Consider the following 21,093-nt stretch of genomic DNA (forward strand, 5'->3'; position numbering starts at 1 on the left):
GTCTTCTAGCAAAGCTACAGGCTCAAATGGGAATTGAGTGCACACTGTCTCACATCAGTGAGTAACACGTACCTTCATTCTACATTCCTTCAATAAGCCTTCTACAAATTTGCAGTTGGTCTGTGCAATCACTGCAGGAGAGAGGTCTGACAGTTTGGGTTGCCTCAGGTTTTTTCCTAAACTTCGTGCCTCTTGCATATATTTCTAAAAATTAAAGAGTATTTTTTAATATATAAACATCAGATAGTCTTCCGACTTTCTTAACATTACACAAACAAGTGAGGAAAAACAAGATGCAGAAAAGGCTGTAAATGTACTCATGCAGTAGCAATTCAAATTTTAGCGCCACCAAGAGGCAGAGAACATTCGTGTTCCCCCACCCCCTAGTCGTTAATGCCTGTGGAAATGAGGGCAACAGAAATCGTGTCAGGTTAAAACACATTCATAATAAGATGGAGCTCACCTAGTTTAATCTTTTTATTGTGAATACCCAGGGTTGTGATTAGTCAGGATCATGATAGGGATGAAAAAAGTTGGGGTTTCTGGATTACTAATCCAAGGTTCCGCAAGAACCACTGTTTCCTCCTCTCCCCACAGATCAAGAGACTTAACATACTGCTAGCCTCTTAGAGCTCTCCAAACCAACCCTTTGCTCTAATCAAATCGTAACAGTAAAATCAGGAGCTCTAGAATCTGGCTGCAACTAATTTTATAAACTCCAGGCCTATGTGCTCATTTGTAAAATGGGCAATAGACTGCAAACTCACTCTGAACATGTTTGCTACATTCCCCTCCTTCCCTTGTTCCACAATCAAGAGAAAGTGGGGACATTATATTACTTTCAGAGATAATGATGGCTCAGAGAGAAACCCAGAAACTCAGAAATCCAGTCCACTGCTCTTGAGCTTTAGTTAGTGAATGTCCAGGAAAAAAAAATCACTACAGGTGATTACCACAGGACACCTGTTGTCTCTCTTCTTTCTGTGCCACCTGCAAAAGCTCATCCAGATAGCTTATGTTTGCGTCAGGACCACAGGGCAGAATCTCCAAAAAGTCCAAGTGTCTTAGGGCCATATTTAGAGAATAACTACTCTAAGTTATATAGTAAAACTAGCACAGTTTGTTGAGGGGAGAGAGAGATTGTGAGCCAGCACATCCTCCCACAGGCACATATGTGAAATCTATCTTTACTATCTCAAGGGAAGAATTTGATATTACAAGGGAAAATGTGTAAAATCCTTTACATTCTTTAAATAAAAGGGAGTCTGTACATTTAAAATATTTCCCCTTTGGAAGAAAAATAATCTGCTAAATCTTGTACAAATTTCTAAAAAAAAAAATCCCACTGATTAGAGATTCAACTGATCAGTTTACCTGCTACTACATAAACAAAATAATCCGTTTCCTTTCCAGTGCAATCATTTTAAGGACAGATTTTTTAAAAAAATGAATGCTGTAAGAATTTAGTGCCCATAATATTTGTGTATGCATCTTTCACTTCAAATCTCTTTTAGAGGGTCAGAGAAACAGGGAAAATTGAGAATGAAGGATAACTATCACCCCTGGGGAAATTAAGTGTAATAAGGTCTATCAAAACATCCTGAAAGTTAGTTTTCAAATAAATAAAAAGCAGGGAAAGAAAAGCTTCAGAAAAACCAACCTGAGATATAAGGCAGATCCTATCTGGGAATTATAACACCTGCATTTCCTAACATTTCAGGTGGTACAGATATTATTTAGAATATTACAAATCAGGGATAAAAGGCTGGTAAAAACAAATGTTAGCTGTCAAATGTTGAAGGCCTCAAGTTCCTCGGCCTTTAGGATTTGTGCAAAGGCAGGACTCAGTTCTCAAGAAGAGGGAAGGATCCAATTTAGCTTAGGAAGAAACACACTGGCTAGAAGAAGAGTGAGAAACACAGGCAAGAGGCTAGGAATAGGTCTTGGTATTTCTCTTTTTTTCTGAAATATATGAATAATTAGACTTTTAAGTCCATAACTAGATTAGGAATTTAAGCACTGTTAAAGTTTATGGTTCTATTTTGTAAATGAAAACAAGCTAGAATGGAGCTATCCTTTGGTCATATTTACCAAGCACACAGCACATCACATATGGGGCAATATAATTATTAGCCAACAGCGAACTCCATAGGGCCAAGTCTCCTCCTGGGCAGCTCTGCTGAAGCCATGGAATGAGCAACTTTCCTTGCACATACACATAAAGGATATTGCGGCGGGGGGGGGGGGGCAATGAGGCCCTTCCTCACAGCAAGAAGTGATGTTGCCTCTGTATATTGCAAAAACAGAAGGCTTGCCTTTACAGTAAACAAGTGATGATAAAAATAATTTTCTTTGGAGTAGCAGGAGGAAAAGGTGTATTTTAAGGTAAAAAATGGAGAAGAAAGAGAAATCTTTCACAAGGAATGTTTTTGTAAGAAAGTCCATTTCAGTACTAGAAGGAAGTGACCCCAGATTTCTTCTGAGATTTCTACCATGCTCTTTTTTCATTTCTGTCAAAGCCAAAAACAACAAACCAGGAGTCCTAAGTTACTCTTGCCCTCAGGTGAGTAGCTGTTGTGTGCAACCTGGTATCCAGGGGTACTGGGAAGAGTACCAGTTTGGCTATCAGCAGTCCTGGGCTATAGGCCCAGCTCTGCCTTTGTGTGTCCATTTAACTTTGGGTAAGTCTCTTGGACTTCATGTCATGGTAGACAAGGGGACCTCAAAGGTGCCTCTTAGAACTAAGATCCTATACTGATGACCTGATTTTCTGACCACGTAAAATACAGACCATGAATAAAGGAAATAAATTTCAAACTAAAAACAATAAAAAAACCCAAACCAAAACAACAACAACAAAAAAACCCCCAAAAAACAGATCAGGAAGGGCTCATTAAAATACTGTGGAGATAAAACCCAGCAAGAAAAGAAAAGAAAAGAAAATCTGTTCAAAATGAATTATTTATCTCTGCAAAATGCTTAAATAAAAGGGACTTTGACCATTTAATACATTTCTCCTTTGGAAGAACAACAATGTGCTACGTCTCTGGCCCCGCTACAACTCCCCCCACCCCTCACCTGCCAAAATACCACTAATTAGGAATTCCAGTGATCAGTTTTACCTGCCAACAGTATAGAATTACCCGTGTTAGCACACACCACCAGGAAAAGTTAACAGACACAAGAGGAAGTGGAGATCAAAGTGGAGAGGCTGACAATTCACGTCACAAGGTGATGTGGGGCATTCTAGAGCTATGTGCACACACGCATGTGGATAATTCAAGGAACACCAGAGACAAGATTCAGGAACATCTGCAAAGCACTTTCAGGCAAAGAACATACCAGGCAGCACTCAGAGAAGGATTTTTTAGGAAGTCGTGCAGGAGGAGGTGGACCCTGATCCCACTCCCAGAATGCCATGGAGTTCTGACAGACCACAAGTTCCCCGGAAGGCTAAGAGGATGGAGAAGTGCCAATGACAGAAAAGCAAAAAAGAAAAGGATAGGGAGAAAGAGACAAGCAAAACATGCATGCATATGATAAAGTCACAGCAGAGGGGAGAGAAGGAAATATGGTAGCACAAAGAAAAGCACTAGACAGATTATGATTCGGTTTTTAAGAAAATGTTTAAAATCATAAATGTATGAACATTTCAACAGAAAAGCAATATATGTGGAATGACGTTTTCTGCTTTAATTCTACACATCTGAGTTTAGAAAATAGTTAACAGATCTTCTGACTACATTTTTCTTTGATCACAATAGTCAAAACTTACAATTATTCAAATGTGTAATTATGGTTTTATTTTCAAGTAGTACAACTAAAGCATAAGGATCTTAATTCAAAAATAATTTCTAAACACTTTAAAAAATGGTGTCAGCAAGCCAAGGATAAAGCACAAGCAAATACATCTTTACTTACTAAGTTTAAATTATGCTTGAAACTTAAAAAATCTGTTTTTGTATATTTTTTTCTCTATAGGAGACATACTGACTAAAAATTTATCCTAAACTTAGCCTTTACTTGATGTACACAGTGAGATTTGTTTTAGAGCCTGATTTTAGGTGTATTAAAATTACAAAAATGGGGGGAAAAAGGAGTTTTCTGCTATAAGTCAGTACAAAAGGATTACTATTCTAAAATAAAACTCAGCCTTTTTGTAAAAGAATGAGGAAGAACCTGCACAGCGACAACTGCTGGGTTGAGTAAGGCATCCTGGGAAGGCAGCCCACATACCTCCCGCAGGTCGTTGTCCAATCCAATGTGCTCCGAGTGTTGGCGAAGGCGGTCTTTCCTGCGCTGCGCCGTGGCACTCCGACTTACCCAACGACTGGAAAAAGAGCCATACCCAAGAAGGTGCGGGTTAAAACAAAAAACGAAACAAAAAAATGTGGTAACTTATTTTTAAAATAGAAAAAATGTATTCTTTGAATAAGACAAAAGATTACTTATTTTTCAATCAATTCTTTAAATATAGAAAGCTTTACTGTAATATAATTAAATACCATACAATTCACCCATTTCAAGCATACAATTTAGTGGTTTTTATATTCAGAGACATGCAACCATCACTACAATCAATACTTTTTAAAAACTGAGGTTAAAAAATACACAGTATCTCCTCATAATGATCCTCTCCTTCCCACTTTACTCTCCATCAGAGCCCCAAACCCTAGATGAATTCCATCCCCTTACTTCTCTATTCTCCTATTTACGTGGCATTAGTTCTTGATTTCTGTCACGACTCCTCATGAATCACTTTACCTGCCCTTCATCAACCCTCTCTCATTCCCCTCAAAAACTGTTTCAAATCAAGTGCCTCCCCTCAACTGATGACCCATCCTTGACTCCTTCTTCCTGTCCTCTACTGAAATGATGTATACACAGACACCTCATCTTTCTTTTAATCCCAAAGTATAAAATATATTGGCCATGGCTCAAAATTAATTCTGCCACCTGGAAGAAACTCCGACCAATTCTCTCTTGACTTCTTCAACGGGCTGCACTAGTCATCTCTTTTTCTGTCTCTCTCATTTTTCTCTCTCAACTAAATATTTCTCTTCAGCTTACAAGCACGCTGGTCTCTTTCCTGACCCTCTACAGTTATAGTTAAGTTTCTTTCTTCACTCTCCTCATGAAAGAATTCTTAAAAAGAAAACATGACATGTAAGGCCTCCACTTGTTTACCTTTGGATCTGTAGTTTATCTCAAATCAGCTTCCCCGGCAATGCTTTTATTTATATATATATATTTTAAAGATTTTATTTATTTTTGACAGAGAGAGAGAGAGTGTACAAGCAGCGGAAGCAGCAGGCAGAGGGAGAGAGAGAAGACTTTCCGCTGAGCAGGAAGCCCGATGCAGGGCTCAATCCCAGGACCCCGGGATCATGACCTGAGCCGAAGGCAGACACTACCGTCTGAGCCACCCAGGCGCCCCCCCCCCCCCCCCCGCCCCCAGCAATGCTCTTGATGCCATCTGTATCCCTAACTGCCATATCCAGGGCTATCATTCAATTCTTAGCTTACCCAAACTCTCTGCTGCACTTAGTACTACTTTACAACCAGCTAGTTTCAACTATGTCAGTATTTCCAATGGGGTCAAGTTCTGTCACCTTTGTGCCTTTGTCCATGACGTTTCCTCCTGACTTCTATTCTTCTTTCAGACAGCTTCAATGCCACATCGAAAGTGTTCTTTGATTCCTCCAAATCTAACTGTCTACCCCTCTTCCACTCCCCAATTTTATTACCCGTCATGGTCTATTATAAGCACTTATCTCTATTTTCTACAAAATTCTCTCTACTATAATAAACTCTTGAAGGGCTGGTATCATGTCTGTCAGCTGTTTGTTTTTTAAGATTTATTTATTTGAGAGAGAGAGATAGGGAGAGAGCATGAGTGGGAGGGGCAGAGGGGGAGAGAGAGAGAATCTCAAGTAGACTCCTAGCTGAGCAGAGTCCAGTGCGGGGCTCGATCGCATGACCCTGAGACCAAGACCTGAGCTGAAACCAAGAGTCGGATGCTTAACTGACTGCACCACCCAGGTGCCCCTGTCAGCTGTTTTACTGGCAGTCTGTACATCACCTGGCCCTTCTATAAATATACTCCAAATAAATAATCAGAGATACAGTCCAACATTTAGGTTTATAGACATCCCTCACAGCATGTATGTAATAACAAATTCTGTTTCCTTTATTTGAAGACTCACATTTTGGCTTCTAAATGTTCCTGATATTAGGATGTGTCTCTATTCCATATGCATGTTTAATGTATAATATTTCCAAAAAGCTTTTGAGTTAATAGCAGATCTTACAACCAACAGTTACTCAGAATCAAGTAAATGTGCTCAAAACCACCTAAATGTTCAACAGTAGGGGGTGCTACATAATGAAATATCATACAGTCATTAAAAAAAAAACAAAAAACATCAAGTTGCTAGGAATATTAAAATGGGAGAATGTTCATGGTACAATAATGAGTGAAAAAACAAGATAAAGCACTGTATAAATAATATACTGATTTTATTTTTTTTAAAAAGATTTTATTTATTTATTTGACAGAGAGATAGCAAGAGCAAGAACACAAGCAGGGGGAGTGGGAAAGGGAGAAGCAGGCTTCCCACAGAGCAGGGAGCCCGATGCAGGGCTCGATCCCAGGACCCTGGGATCATGACCTGAGCTGAAGGCAGATGCTTAATGACTGAGCCACCCAGGCGCCCCACTAATTTTGTTTAAAAAAGGTGTGGACATGCACACCAGGATCCATGCAATGGAAGAGCCTAACAGCAAATGTTAACATCTCATGGTGATGGCATTATGGGTGTTTTAAAATTTACCCTATCACTTTCAAATAGTCTAAATTTTCTAATGAGCATATATTATTTTATATCAAACTATTTAAAAAAATTTTTCAGATCTTGGGCGCTTGGGCGGCTCACTCGTTAGGTGTCTGCCTTCAGCTCAGGTCATGATCTCAGGGTCCTGGGATCGAGCCCCGCATCAGGCTCCCTGTTCAGCGGGAAGCCTGCTTCTCCTTCTCCCATTCCCCCTGCTTGTGTTCCCTCTCTTGCTATGTCTCTCTCTGTCAAATAAATAAATAAAATCTTTAAAAAAATTTTTTTTCCCCAGATCTTGACTTATTATCCACATGACTATGTATTCACCACACTTTTCTAAGAATATCTTCTCTTGAATATATCCTTGCCAGCACAGAGCTATATACAATTTAAAAAATGAATTTATGCTTTTGCCATTCAGGAAAAGTCATATTGTATTACTGCCAGTTAATTATTTTTAATTTTTTATTTAATAAAGTATGCAATTTACAAAAAGCTTAAAATGAGAATGTGGCTTCTTTTGTTGCTTTTAAAATAATCTATGCATGCCTTTGGTTTCAAGTTTCTGAATCATCTCATTTCAGTCTGCCATTTAGAGGAACACTGAATAATTATGATAAAAATGATAGCAAGATAGTCCCTCTTAAATAGTTAAGAAAAATAGGCTTATATTGGGACAAAAAGTGCAAAATCCTAGTGATAGATCTTTGAAGTAGAATCCTTGGAACTGCCCCAATAGCAAAGGATCAAAGTAAGACTGTAAAAAGGATACAAAGAGAACTAGGGTGACTGAGAAAGAAGATCCAGAAAAAAGCATATTAAGACACTGACAAAGATTCTTTCCTTGATCCAACTTTAGTTAGGCTCCTGAACCTTCTCCTAGGTCCATCTGTGCACTTCCTTATAAAATCCAGTTTTAACAAGAACCTTGTTAAGTCAGTTCAGCTGGAACCCCCCAGCCCCACCATCCTCGGCATATGATCATTCTCCATATCTGATCAGCTTCTACGTCATCCATCACCCTCCAGATGATGTCTGACCACCCAGCCCTACCTTCAGCAAGATCTTATTAGGCTGGTTTAGTCAAAATCCTCCCCCTTACCTCTGATGTTTCCTCTTAGTAATTTTCTCTCCACTCTGCTACTTGATTATAAATTCCTATTTATCCACATTGTATATGGAAGAGAGTTCAATCTTTCTCCCACTGCAATGGTCCCTACATGGCCCCCTTGAATAAAGTCTGTCTTACCATCTTCAACAGTGTCATGGATATTGTTTTTCTTTAATGACTTTGAAGCAGAATATAAACACCAGCTGATAAATTTATATAATAAACAACAGGGAAATATAAGAAACAAAATGTACAGGCCTTAGAAACAGCTCTGTAGCAAGAAAGGTCAGTGAGAGACAGTAAATTAGGGTTACTGGACAGGGTAGTTCAAATAAATAGTAAAGATAGGAAATAAGACTATAAATACCAGCTAATGAACTTTTTTTTTTTTTTAACGATTTTATTTATTTGACAGAGAGACAGATAGCGAGAGCAGGAACACAAGCAGGGGGAATGGGAGAGGGAGAAGCAGGCTTCCTGCCAAGCAGGGAGCCCGATGTGGGACTTGATCCCAGGACGCTGGGATCATGACCTGAGCTGAAGGCAGACGCTTAACGACTGAGCCACCCAGGCGCCCTAATGAACTTATTATATAATGAATAAAGAAAAGGAGAATACAAACGGCAGAATAATTCCCTTTGCAGGCAAAAGTGGAATAGGCGTTAGGTAAAGAAAAGGATAAATTACATGATATATGTAATTATATACATGATATATATACATGATATAATTACATGATATACCTAGCATCTCATTATACATTGCTGTGAGACAAAATGCCCTATTTCATTTTCCAAACAGGGATATGATCATCTGCTTAAGAAAATTACTATGAAGTCTACACACTCCTGGTCTTGTTAAGGAATTACTTTTTTCTTTTTATTATTAAATCTCATTTACTAAGCATATTTTTTATCAAAGATGATCACATTTGCTAAAATCCTAATGACTGCTTATTTGCTTTTGCTTTGTAAGCAGCATATGAAATTCTAATAGTTGATCAGCCATTTGCAGAGGCATGGTTATATATCTCCTTATCCTGCAATGAGTTCTTGGATCTTTCTTTCAGACTAAAATCTACCTGAAAATGTAATACTTGGGGCTCAGTCTGGAAATGAGAGACCTTGGGGTTATATACAAGATTAAAAGCAAGAAAACAAGGCAGGAAAACTTAAAGTTGAAATCTTCCCTTCTTAATGCTCTCCTTACTTCCCTTTTCTGCTTTATTTTTCTTCACAAATCTTATCACTGATAGGTTACTTATCTTACATATTAAGTTTCTTTGTTTCCTCCTCCTCCTCCTTTTGTTGTTTTGTTCATTGCTAAACTCCCAGTGAATAGGACATTGCCTCACATACAGTCGGGGTTCCATAAATATTTGCCAAATGAATGAATGAGTAAACTAATGCTATTAAAAAGGAAATAAAAACTACTTAAATTAATAGTACTAGTATGAAATAATTCAAACAATTAGGATATTTTACAAACATAGGAAAAATAAGTAAACTGATGACTAGTCTATTCTGATGGAAAATTCTCATTCATTTGTGAAAAATAGAACATTATATCTAGTACAATCATCTGGAAAGTTTGAACCCCCATAATGTTTAACATCTCTTCAAGAGTCGCATGCTCCACTGACATAATTCTTTTACTTTACTGCATAGCACTCCTTTTCCAAATATGTAAATAGATACTGGACTGAAAATTTTCCAGACCTCCAGGCTTTATGAATCAGACATCATGAACATGGTACCTGGAGTAAGGAGACCTGAGTTCCACTCCTAACTTTGCCAGTAACCCAAGCTCAAGACTCCTACCAACACATAATAATGCCACTGTCTTCAGGGTTAGGCTATTTGACTTCAACCATTGCTTCATGTAGTTCTTTACTTGGGAAGATGGTGCCTACAAATCTATCTTGCTCCTCAGAGTATTATTCTATCTTCTTTGGGGCCAACCCTTTTAACAGAGTCCAGTTTAAGGCAGAAGTGAGGTATCTGAGGGCTCTTTCATTGTGGATGATCTTGTTACATTGGGTACACAAAATGGAAGTGGCATTGAGCCACCTGAATTTTCAGAAGGCAACTAGAGAATCAATGAAGGGAATAAAAAAGAATTAGAATTATGCCTTCTGACCTAAATGGCCCAAACTAAATAAGTTATATTAAGGTGGCTTAAAAGTATGATGTTTCTTTCAGATGATTTGTGAAACTATGTATTACAAAATTTTTGGTACTTACCTCTTTCTCATAGTACACATTTATGTTCAATATTTTAGGCTATTCAAAATTTCCTGGGGGCTACCAAAGCACAGTTTCCAAATCCAAAATTCTTGAGGTAACTGAGCCAGATAGTATGTATACGTGGTTTAACAGTTAAGGGCTTGAGCCCCCAAATCAGCAGAGCTAGGTTTGAATCTTAGTTGCACCACTTCCTAGCTATGTGATCTTGGAGCAAGTTGTTGAATCTCTCTGAACCTCATTCATAAAATGGGTAAAACAATATAGGTTTTATATATAGGGATATGCTTGTAAAAAGGAGCTAAAATGTACTCAGTGCAGTCAGCAGAGAAGGCAGTGTAGAATCAGCTTAATATTAGCTATTATTATCAGCAGATCAACTCCATAACCACCCCCCTCTTGGTGTGGAGAAGGCTCCACTGGCAGGAAAGGTATATTTGGAAGCAGAAAAAAGGAAAGAATAATTACTTCAATGCACTGATGAACATTTCTAAGTTTTCTGACTGAGCTCTGTTAAGGGGTATATATTTATGATGATAAATACTGAAAGGAAAAGCAGCAGCAATGTAAATGGTACTGTAACTGTTTTCCTTAATCCTAATCCATACACACCACTTTTTCCCTTTTGATGTGTTTGCTATCACTATAGCTTTCTCACATTTGGAACTAAATGAATCAATTATTCTAACACATTTATTTTTTTATTTTTTTAAAGATTTTATTTATTTATTTGAGAGAGGATGAGAGGAGAGAGAGAGCACATGAGAGGGGGGAGGGTCAGAGGGAGAAGCAGACTCCCTGCTGAGCAGGGAGCCCGATGCAGGACTTGATCCCGGGACTCCAGGATCATGACCTGAGCCGAAGGCAGTCGCTTAACCAACTGAGCCACCCAGGCGCCCCTATTCTAACACATTTAAAGGAACATTTAAAGGGACACCTTCAGCTAGGAAAATGGTAAGGGGTTCATTCTTTTCAGGGTATTAAAAATAGGGTATTAGCAGTACAAACACAAGAATACACAAATATTACCACATATACATGCACCCCAAGAAATTCCAAATACCACAGTACCTAGCTTAGAACAGTGTTTACCAAATTAAACCAACTGTTACCATCGCATATTATACAATTTACCATGTTTTCCTTTTTCCTGACCAACAGAATCATGACAAACATTTTAGGAAATAAAGAGGCAAGTACCAAAAATTTGCAACATGTAAATTTAGCAGTTCATTTAAAAAAATAGAAACATCATCTAAACCATCTTTTGAGAACCTTCCCATTATTTAGTTTGGGCCATTTAGGTCAAAAGACATCATTCTACCTCTTTTTTATTCCCCTCACTGATTCTCTACTTACCTTTTGAAAATTCAGGTACCTCAATGCCACTTCCATATTGTGTACCCAGTCTTTACCGCAGTCTTCTATCCCATTTCTTTGCCACAGCCTGGTTTTTTCCTTTCCTCCTCTGGGCCACTTTTATAATAAGGTGATACGTGTTGTAGAATGTTAAAGGAGTATTTTCAGGTGAGAAAGGGGCAAATGATTCCAACCTGTCCAAGGTTCCTGGTTAGCGGTTAAGAATGAACTAAATCCCAGAATTATTGACTTCCGATTCCAAGCTTTCTTTGCAACTTACTGTATTTCCCTTTAATACTTTCCTTTGTGTCCTTTCTTGTAAAACCCTCCTTTATTCCTCACTCGTTAATAAAACACTTGTATTCACTCAAAATCCCTTAAACCCAAAGAACTCTTTTCAATTCTAATCATATTCAGATATTTTCTGAACGGAATCATCTGCCATAAAGAATGATAGGGTTTATCTTTATTTTTGATTGTTTTGTAATTTTTGAACTTGATACTTAAGAAGTACAAAGGTGGTGTTATGGGTAGAACTGTGTCCCCCCCTCAGTTCCCCATGATATGCTGAAGTCTTAAACTCAATACCTATGAACGTGATCTTATTTGGTAATAGCGTCTTTGCAGATGTAATCCAGTTAAGATGAGGTCGTTAGGGTGGGCCCTAATCCAATAGGACTGGTGTCCTCATAAGAAGGAAATTTGGACTCAGACACAGAGGGAAATGAAGACAGAGACAGAGACTGGAGTCAGCACTGTTAGAAGTCAAGGAATGCCTGAGGCCAGCAGAAGTTGAAGAAGCAAAGAAGGCTCCTTCCTTAGAGGTCCTGGAGGTAGAATGGCCCTGCCAGTTACTCGGTTTTAGACTTCCAGCTTCCAGAATTGTGAAAGAATAAATTTCTGTTGTTTTAAAAGCCATCAAATTTGTAGTACTTTGTATAGCAGTCCTAGGAAACGAATACAGACAATGAAAGTATAATTTTTCTAATTCCATTAGACAGTATTAGCATTATATTTAAATAGTCACTTAAAGTGAAAGTATTCCCAAGTGTACGTTACTTTAAAAAGGAAAAAAATCTCTGTCTTTGGATTTTTTACATGATGGAATTAAAAGTCAAATACTCACAGAATGCCAATCCATATTCCAAATGGACTGATTTGGCCTTTGAAGAAAGTAATCAGATCGTAAGATATTTAATGATCACAATGCCCCATGAGAGCCGCACAGCACTGCACTCTTCACTTACCCCTTCAACCCACTGCTCAAGCTCAAGTGAAGAACGTGCTTGCTTACTTGTTATTAGCTGGTCCTGTTGCCAAGACATCAGACTGTAACTTTGGAAAGAACCCTTGCTCGTATTTGCCTTGACCAATTTTCATATCAAGCAGATGTGGGTGGATTGCCGTGTGATCCATTTTCATCAGTCGCTGCTCAATTGATTGGGCTATAAATTAAATTTATAACAAATTAGAGGCATTTCATTGGCTAAACCTTAAAACAATGCTTCCTCCAGTCATGCACCAAGGAACTCAATCTTTCTGACACTCTAAAATAGATTTTTATAAAAGCTCTTGAGAAATCAGTGTAATGTAAGTATAAAAAGGTTAATTTTAAGTGAAAACTAGATGACTAATTTTCATGGTATGTTCTGCCTCTGTCAAAAGCAGGGCAGCAGGGTTGAAAAATCTTTAGTACTGAAACAAGTTTCCCTTAAGTGGGATATTCAGCATTTTAATACTTCAATATTTCAATATTAAATATATAAGAAAAATATTTTCTTAATGAAAATATGGTTCTAAGTACAACATTTAAGAAAACGATGGCAAATAAAATATTGACCTTGAACTGCGAGACAGGGAAGGAAAAGCAAGCACAGTAGCCTTATATTACTTTATTTCTTTGTACAAAGACCCATTAAATATCCATAGTTCTCCATTTGTAAAAACAAGAAATGGTGTAAAATTTATTACTTCACTTTTAGCAACAGTCACATTCTCATTAGTAGGAGTCATTCAGGAGTGTTTATTAGATCAAGAGGGGTAATGCAGAGAACAATAAAATAAGCAGGCATTTAGAAAATGTCCAGAGGATAAGAAACTGACCTTTTGAAGAATAAAATAGCCAAAGTTAAAAGATAGGAATTGCTAACATTTCTATTTAAAACCACTTAAAGTTAGGAGGGTATCTCCAAGACCCAAGAAATAGTGAACTATTTCTCTGGTAGACAAATCTGATCTTAAATGTTTTTATGAACTGAATTTTCAAGAGAAAATATATTTGTGAAGCAAGACTAGGTCTTTAATTCTTTGCCTACAGAATACTAAAATGGGAGAATAAGCAGTAATTGTGGTGGTGTCATAAACAGAAAGCACTCTGGGAACTGTTAATCTTTGGATTTAAGAGAAGTAAAAAGGTATTTTTATAAGTATTTCATGGAACCAGTTTATTTTGCCTACTTCAATATCAGCAGATTGAGTACTGCTGGTTATTCCCCATACATAGTCTTAAAAACTTTCTTTTTGAGTGGAGAGGGGTCTGTCCCAGACATATTCCACACCTGTCAAAAGAATATGCTTAATACCATCTTGTGTGAGATTAATGCTTCACCTAAGCCTTTATAATTCATATGAACTTGCCCAAAACTTTTTTTTTAAAGCTTTTTTTTTTTTTTAAGATTTTATTTATTTATTTGACAGAGAGAGACACAGCGAGAGAGGGAACACAAGCAGCGAGAGTGGGAGAAGGAGAAGCAGGCTTCCCGCTGAGCAGGGAGCCCGATGTGGGGCTTGATTCCAGGACCCTGGGATCATGACCTGAGCTGAAGGCAGACGCTTAATGACTGAGCCACCCAGGCGCCCCCTTACCCAAAACTTCTTGAATTTCACTTTATTTTTAATCTGTAACTTGTAACTTCTCTTAAAACATAGTCCATATGGTCTATGTTGGGTGAAAAGAATGCCATGTTTTAACGTGAAATGGTATTTAATTTCCAATGATGCCCTCTGGCTCTCCACAACCCTATCTATATTCTCAGTGCTTCCTAATATTTATAAAACACTTAATTAACAGATGGTTCAGGCAAAATAAAGCTTAGATTCATGGCATGGAATTCTCTGAAGTCCCTGCCAATTTTATGTTCCATGAAATACTACAAAATTCCATCTCTGCCAATGAATGCTTCTGTTCTCATGAAAGGAAAAAAAAAGCAGCTTCAGTTTTTCTGCTGGATTTAAAATGACAGAGAAATCCATCTGATACTGAGTTATTCTCCTTCAGTCAGGAAGCTTTTTACAAACAAAAAGCTTGATTCACAATGAATTACTCTGGGGTTTATACTGAAGATTGCCATAGGGAGCATAATGCAATGTTACTTTTCAGTAATTATACCACCACTGAATACTGAACATTCAGAAATTATTAAATGCCTGCTTTGAGAGGTCATGGGCCCGTTAGATTTTCAAGGGTTTGTGCCAATACTCATTTTCTGTGATTGGTAAGAAAAAAAGAAAAACTCTGCATTACTATCAACTTGTCTTTCTGCACAGAAATCATGAGGTTCTGGTGCCACAATATCAACAGCAGATAGCCTCTGCCTAAAGAGTTCACCTGCAAATCAAAATTCTTTTTAGTTAGAGGCAAAACAAAAATAAAAACAACAAAGGACAAAAAACCAACACAATAAAAATCAATACAAAACAACAAAATGCCAATCTCTGTAGTTTTTGTTGGGGGGGGTGGGAAGAGGATAATTTTACTTGATGAAAGAAATAACTGCACCATTTATGGGGGATAGACGGCAGTCACAGCCAGCTGCCTCCTTTTACTTAAAAAAAAAAAGTCTTTGGTAAGTTAGGTTCCTTGGAGACTACTGCTTTAGCCCAATCTCATTTTCATATGTTAAAAATATAATGGTATATTTTCAAGAGAATTATATAATTTCTGTGATGACAGTGGGAATGTCAAACTTTTTGAGAGGCTGACAGAAAATCTATTTTAATTGAAAAGATTTTCTGGAAGCACACAAATAAAGGAATCACTGCTTAGCTCCATTAAAAAAATTCTGTCAGGAAGGGAGGAATGAAATTTTCTCAACAAGGCATTGTATTTTTCACATGGCTATTAAAGCACTGAAAGTCATACTGTTCTCTGAATAGGCACAGACAATTTCCTTCATTCCACTCCCTCAATTTCCAGAAACACAGAGGTAACTGCCACTTCCTGAAGGGGCCCCAAGGATCTACCCTCATAAGTGGGAATACAACAGAATGATGTTTCAGCGAGTTATCAAAGAGACCTCTCTTAAGACTATATAAAGACATCATTTACATATTTCTTTCCTTAAATATGCTACAACTACAGCATCACCACTTCTGTGACTTTGATCTATTTAAATAAAGTGAGAAAGGCAAGCATAGAAACAGAGCAAGAAACTCTTTCCTGCCTCTTTTTGCTCCAGAGGAAAACTTGCTCAAATAGCTTCTATATTGGAAGGGGGAAAAAAATGAAAAAAAGGGACACTCAAGTGATGGGTATCAGTTTATTTGGCAAAGAAAGTGTTAGGAACAAGGTATAAACATATAAAATTGTGTGGATTGGTAACTGTAATAAATAAAGTATTTATTTATTTGTCAGCGAGAGAGAGAGAGCACAAGCAGGGGGAGCAGCAGGCAGAGGGAGAAGCAGGCTCCCCGCTGAGCAGGGAGCCCGACGCGGGACTCTATCCCAGGACCCTGGGATCATAATCTGAGCTGAAGGCAGACGCTTAACCGACTGAGCCACCCACGCATCCCACTTCACATGTTTCTTTACTAAATAAACATCTAATGTGGTATTAAGGCTTCAGGTACTAGAATTAGTCAAATCTGAGTTCAAATCATGCTCCATCAATCACTAGCTATGCAATCATAAGCAAGTTACTTAACCTCTCAGCTTTCTCAACTGTAAAATGAGGACACTAATAAAACAAAAGTAAATGTGCTTACACTCCCTCATTGTTAAGATCAAAGGCAAAATGCATGTAAAACATGTGGTATGATGTTTGGCAGTACTCAGTAAGTACTCAGTAAATACTGGCTATTAATATGATTATTTATTTAATGGACTATATTACTGCCAGACAAGAATGGCCAAGACTCATGATTCTCTAAGGGAAAAACTGTGTCCGAGTTGGAAAAACTCTAATTTGAATACAGGAATCCAGAGATTTAATTTCAGTAAGTGAAACTATTAAAAATTAATGGCCCCACTAAAAAGTAAATATACTGTTACAGTTATGTAAATTAGGCAGCATCTCAGATTTCTTAAATTCATACTTACCTTTCCTTTAATGAAGAGAAAAGAAGTGAGAAGTAAAAAGCTACATAAGCAGCAAGAAAAATTTACATTTTTTTCAATTAAGGCAATAAAAGAGAATAAGACAAAATTCACAGCAACCTTATGGTTATATTCCATTCAATTTGTTACTGTTTTTCCCCCTTCTTTCTTTCTTCTTTTTTTTTGGAGGAGGGAAAGGCAGAGGGAGAGGGAGAGAGAAAGAATCTTAAGCAGGCTCCATGCCCAGCACGGAGCCGGATGCGGGGCTCTATCTCAGGAACCTGAGATCATGACCTGAGCCGAAATCAAGAGTTGGATGCTTAACTAACTAAGCCATCCAGGCGCCCCTGTTTTTTCCTCTTCTAAGGGCAGAGGAATGTCAAGTAGGAATGGAATGGACATTAACTCACAGAAACAGAAGGAAACAAAACTACAGAAAGCACCTGATATAGTATAAAGGATTAACCATGAAGTCTAAAACTGAAAATTAATTTTCGGTTTATAAGGCCAACATTGTGTAAAAAGAAACGATCATGGATTTTAATTTTAAAAGGCATGACAAAGGTACCTGCTTCTTTTAAAGTGCTGCATTTCTGATAAATAGATGTCCTCAAGGTGGGTGCCCTTACATTATACAGTCTCATCTTCTCAATCCGAGAGTCAAAGACCCGAAGCAAAGAATCCTTCTCTTCCCATTGAGACATAATTTTATTATCAATAAAGGTGGCAAACATCTGTGTTTCAATGAAGCGTGAAAGAAATGGCAGGTAAGGCTCAGGCTGGTCGGAGAGAAAGGAAGCCTGTAATGAGATAATTAGAAATTATTAGTGCAAGGAGACTACCTTAGTACTACGTGATAAATCTGAAAATTTGTTGGTGAGGTCATTTTTTAAAAATCGTGTAACGCTTAGGCCTTTAGCACTGATCCCACCTTTCAAAACTGATTCACATTCTGGTACTCATTAATCATTAGGTAGAAAAGAGGGCATTACTAATGAAAGAGGGTGGATCAATTTATTGTCAATCATCCTCTTACCAATAATTTTTGAGCCTTTCCCAGTGAACTGTGATTTTTTTTCTGCTCTCTATTCCTAGCCTATGCAGTATACTGCTGAGTCATAAGGCACTTACATGACCAATGAGTATGACTGAGATATATACATAAGTAATAACCTTAAAAAAACATGGAATTTGTGCTTATGGGTGAAATCTTGTTTGTCAAGTGGATGTTTTTCTAGGCCCCAACACTGTTTGAGACTGATGGATGAGTGCTAATTCAAGATCAAACTCCTTCCAAACCTGTGTTGATTAGAGAGTCTGGGCCTTGGGGCGCCTGGATGGCTCAGTTGGTTGGGCGACTGCCTTCGGAATGGGTCATGATCCTGGAGTCCCGGGATCGAGTCCCGCATCGGGCTCCCTGCTCAGCGGGGAGTCTGCTTCTCCCTCTGACCCACCCCCCCCATGTGCATTCTCTCTCTCAAATAAATAAAATCTTTAAAAAAAAAAAGAAGAGTCTGGGCCTTAACAACTAAAAAAAGTATTGCCTGGGGGCGCCTGGGTGGCTCAGTCGTTAAGCGTCTGCCTTCGGCTCAGGTCATGATCCCAGGGTCCTGGGATCGAGCCCCACATCGGGCTCCCTGCTCCGCGGGATGCCTGCTTCTCCCCCTCCCACTCCCCCTGCTTGTGTTCCCTCTCTCGCTGTGTCTCTCTCTGTCAAATAAATAAATAAAATCTTTAAAAAAAAAAAAAAGTATTGCCTGAAAAACCATCCAAAGCAAGCTGGGCCTTTAGAAAACATGTACAACCAGCTGCATATTCCTGTTACCAGCTTGTCTGATGCATGGAATGGTTCAGTAAATTGTGATCAGTTCCTAATTCAAAGTGTTTGTTTTTTTTTCTGTGGTTCTTCAGGTCCATGTGTTTACAGGAATTCTAGTCACAGTTTGATACTAGCTGAAATTTGGGAGTGAATTATTATTTCAGCTCCTGGGTTGGTTTTGCTTTTCACTCTTTTGAGTAGGTGCAGTGTGGCAGAAGCTAGAAGGTGGAAGATGGAAGGGTAAGTTCTGACATAAGATTAGTCTCCTTAATACTCACTGGCTTCTTCCTAGCATATTTATTTTTCATTCTAAAATTTAGGAAGCCTTTAAAAAAGTTCCTTATAGAAACCCACTTATTCAATTTAAGTGCCACCAGGGCTCAGATGTGTTTACATAAATCCAAATAGCCAGTGAAAGGTTCATAGTAGTCTCTAAAAATCAATTCACCTCTTCAAAAGATATTTTACAGATAAATATCAATTTTACTTTTTCTAGAGCAAACAGCTTCCCCTCTCCCTCTAAATGGGCCAGATATCTGGCTTTTGATATTCAGACCCTCGTGGACTACAACACTTAAGTTAGCAAAGACTTGGCTTGGAGGACTAGCATGTGATAGTCCTGTACATTTTCCTAGTGAAAAATGCAATGATTACAAGCCTTCTGGAATCCAAATGAAACTTTCATTTCTCTAGTGGTTATATAAAAAGAATTCCATTTATAGTTTGAAACTACATAAAGATTAAGAAGGAAGAAAGTACCAGTGCTTGATTTAGATAAAAATTTGAATTGCCCCAAGGATAAATCATGAATGTACACAGATTAGTTCCGAGTAGGATAGGAAAAAAAACGGTTAAGCTTAATAAGAAAGGAACCTAAAAGTAGGAATACATTTGGAGAAGTGAAGGCTTCTTAATTTATTAAAGAAGCTTTCTCAAACATAAAATGCATCAGAACTTACTGCTGAATGTAGTTGATAAACTTCAAGTGAAAAAATGTCTGATGAAATCAGAAAATAATCTTTGATACTACCAACCTTTACAAAAAAATGTTTATTAATATTTACTTGTCAGAGTCTCCACAATTGTAGATTAGCCTCTTAGAATACATTAGGCCTTTTTAGAGGTCTTTCATGACACAAAGCTACCATTTAGCAAAAAACCATAATGCATTCTAATAGCAACATGATGCCTTGGCAATCAGAGAGGCAGGGGACTGAACTACACTCTAGTGACCTGAAAGAGTTAATGCACACCTCTAAGTGCTTTTGTCTGGAAAACAAAAACAAGCAAAAAGACTGGTGGATATGTCCAGAAAATCTGCCAGAAGAATACTCTATAGTAAACCTTAGAAAGAAGCTTCAACTTCAGCAGGACAATTGAAAGCCAGTGTCATTTTCTGTCTTCCTTTCCCACAAACTTTGGAAAAGAACCTTAGACTTACAGTCATAAAACCTAATTCATTCACTTTTTCTCTCTTTTGATCCTAAGATGAGGTAAAACTTTGTCTTCTGAAACTAAAGGGCTATCTTTACATGGATAAGTTGAGATGTCATCATAGGATGAAGACAAAATATAAGAATAAGTTCTTAATGGGAAGGGAGAGAGGAAAAATCTGTAGTTAAAAAAGTTAGCAAAATCAGTAAGACAGCCCACTAAGAGCCATAAAAAAAGGGAAACGAAGTGTTTTTTTTTACTTTGTCAAAGTTCTGCATCTGTTCTCGGTTGGTTAGCCAGGATTCCATGTCCTGGGCAGTCTGAATCACAAACGCTTCATAATCTGCAAACATCTGTGTAAAGCGGTTAGCAAAGACCTCACGGAGCTGCACGTTGAGCTGGTAGTCCCTTAGTTCTGCCTCTTCACACTGCAGTTTTAAATCCTTTTCTTTTTCACTCAGTGTGGCAGAGAGATCCATTTTTTCCACGGTCACACCGGTCCGCTTGGCCAGAGCTTGGAGGCGGGCTATGGTTTCATTGCCCTTCAGTAACTCGTACATGCTGATGTTGTTACTGGAGACGTTGCCATTCTTCTTGTCGTTAACCAAGTCCTTCAGAACCAGATTCTTCAGTTTTGTGGCACTCTCACTGCAATGGAGGCTGCCCTCAGGAGGGATCTCAAATTGAAGAAGCACTTCAGAGAGTTCCTGGATAAAATCCACCTTATTGGGGAACTGTGGAAATTCTTCAGGCAGTTCAATAAAATGGTTGTCAATATCCACAAAACACAAATTAGCCTGAAAGAAAAAGAATACAAAGGTTTTAAAATAACATTTTTATATTCTAAAATATTCTTGCCAACTATTATAAACAAACTCATAGATTACACACTGCCTCTTTTTAAACTGAGATATAACTGACACATAACATTTTGTTTCAGGTGTGTGATTCAATAAAAATTATGAAATGATCACCACAGT

General features: G+C 38.0%; 1 protein-coding gene across 4 annotated transcripts in view; it reads right to left on the bottom strand.

Moving 5' to 3' along the window:
* The window catches only part of DENND5B (DENN domain containing 5B), a 190,003-nt gene that overhangs the window by 47,550 nt on the left and 121,360 nt on the right, over positions 1-21,093 (bottom strand). For all 4 annotated transcript variants that reach the window (XM_032432830.1, XM_032387461.1, XM_032387462.1 and 1 more), the window contains 5 exons: positions 20,374-20,910; positions 17,429-17,660; positions 12,841-12,991; positions 4,237-4,330; positions 73-204 (listed from right to left, as the gene is read on the bottom strand). In XM_032432830.1, the coding sequence (XP_032288721.1) occupies positions 73-204; positions 4,237-4,330; positions 12,841-12,991; positions 17,429-17,660; positions 20,374-20,910 (1,146 nt within the window). The remainder of the gene's footprint in view (positions 1-72; positions 205-4,236; positions 4,331-12,840; positions 12,992-17,428; positions 17,661-20,373; positions 20,911-21,093) is intronic.

The sequence above is a fragment of the Phoca vitulina genome, unplaced genomic scaffold, assembly GCF_004348235.1.
Source record: "Phoca vitulina isolate PV1807 unplaced genomic scaffold, GSC_HSeal_1.0 scaffold49, whole genome shotgun sequence".
NCBI classification, from domain to species: Eukaryota; Metazoa; Chordata; class Mammalia; order Carnivora; family Phocidae; genus Phoca; species Phoca vitulina.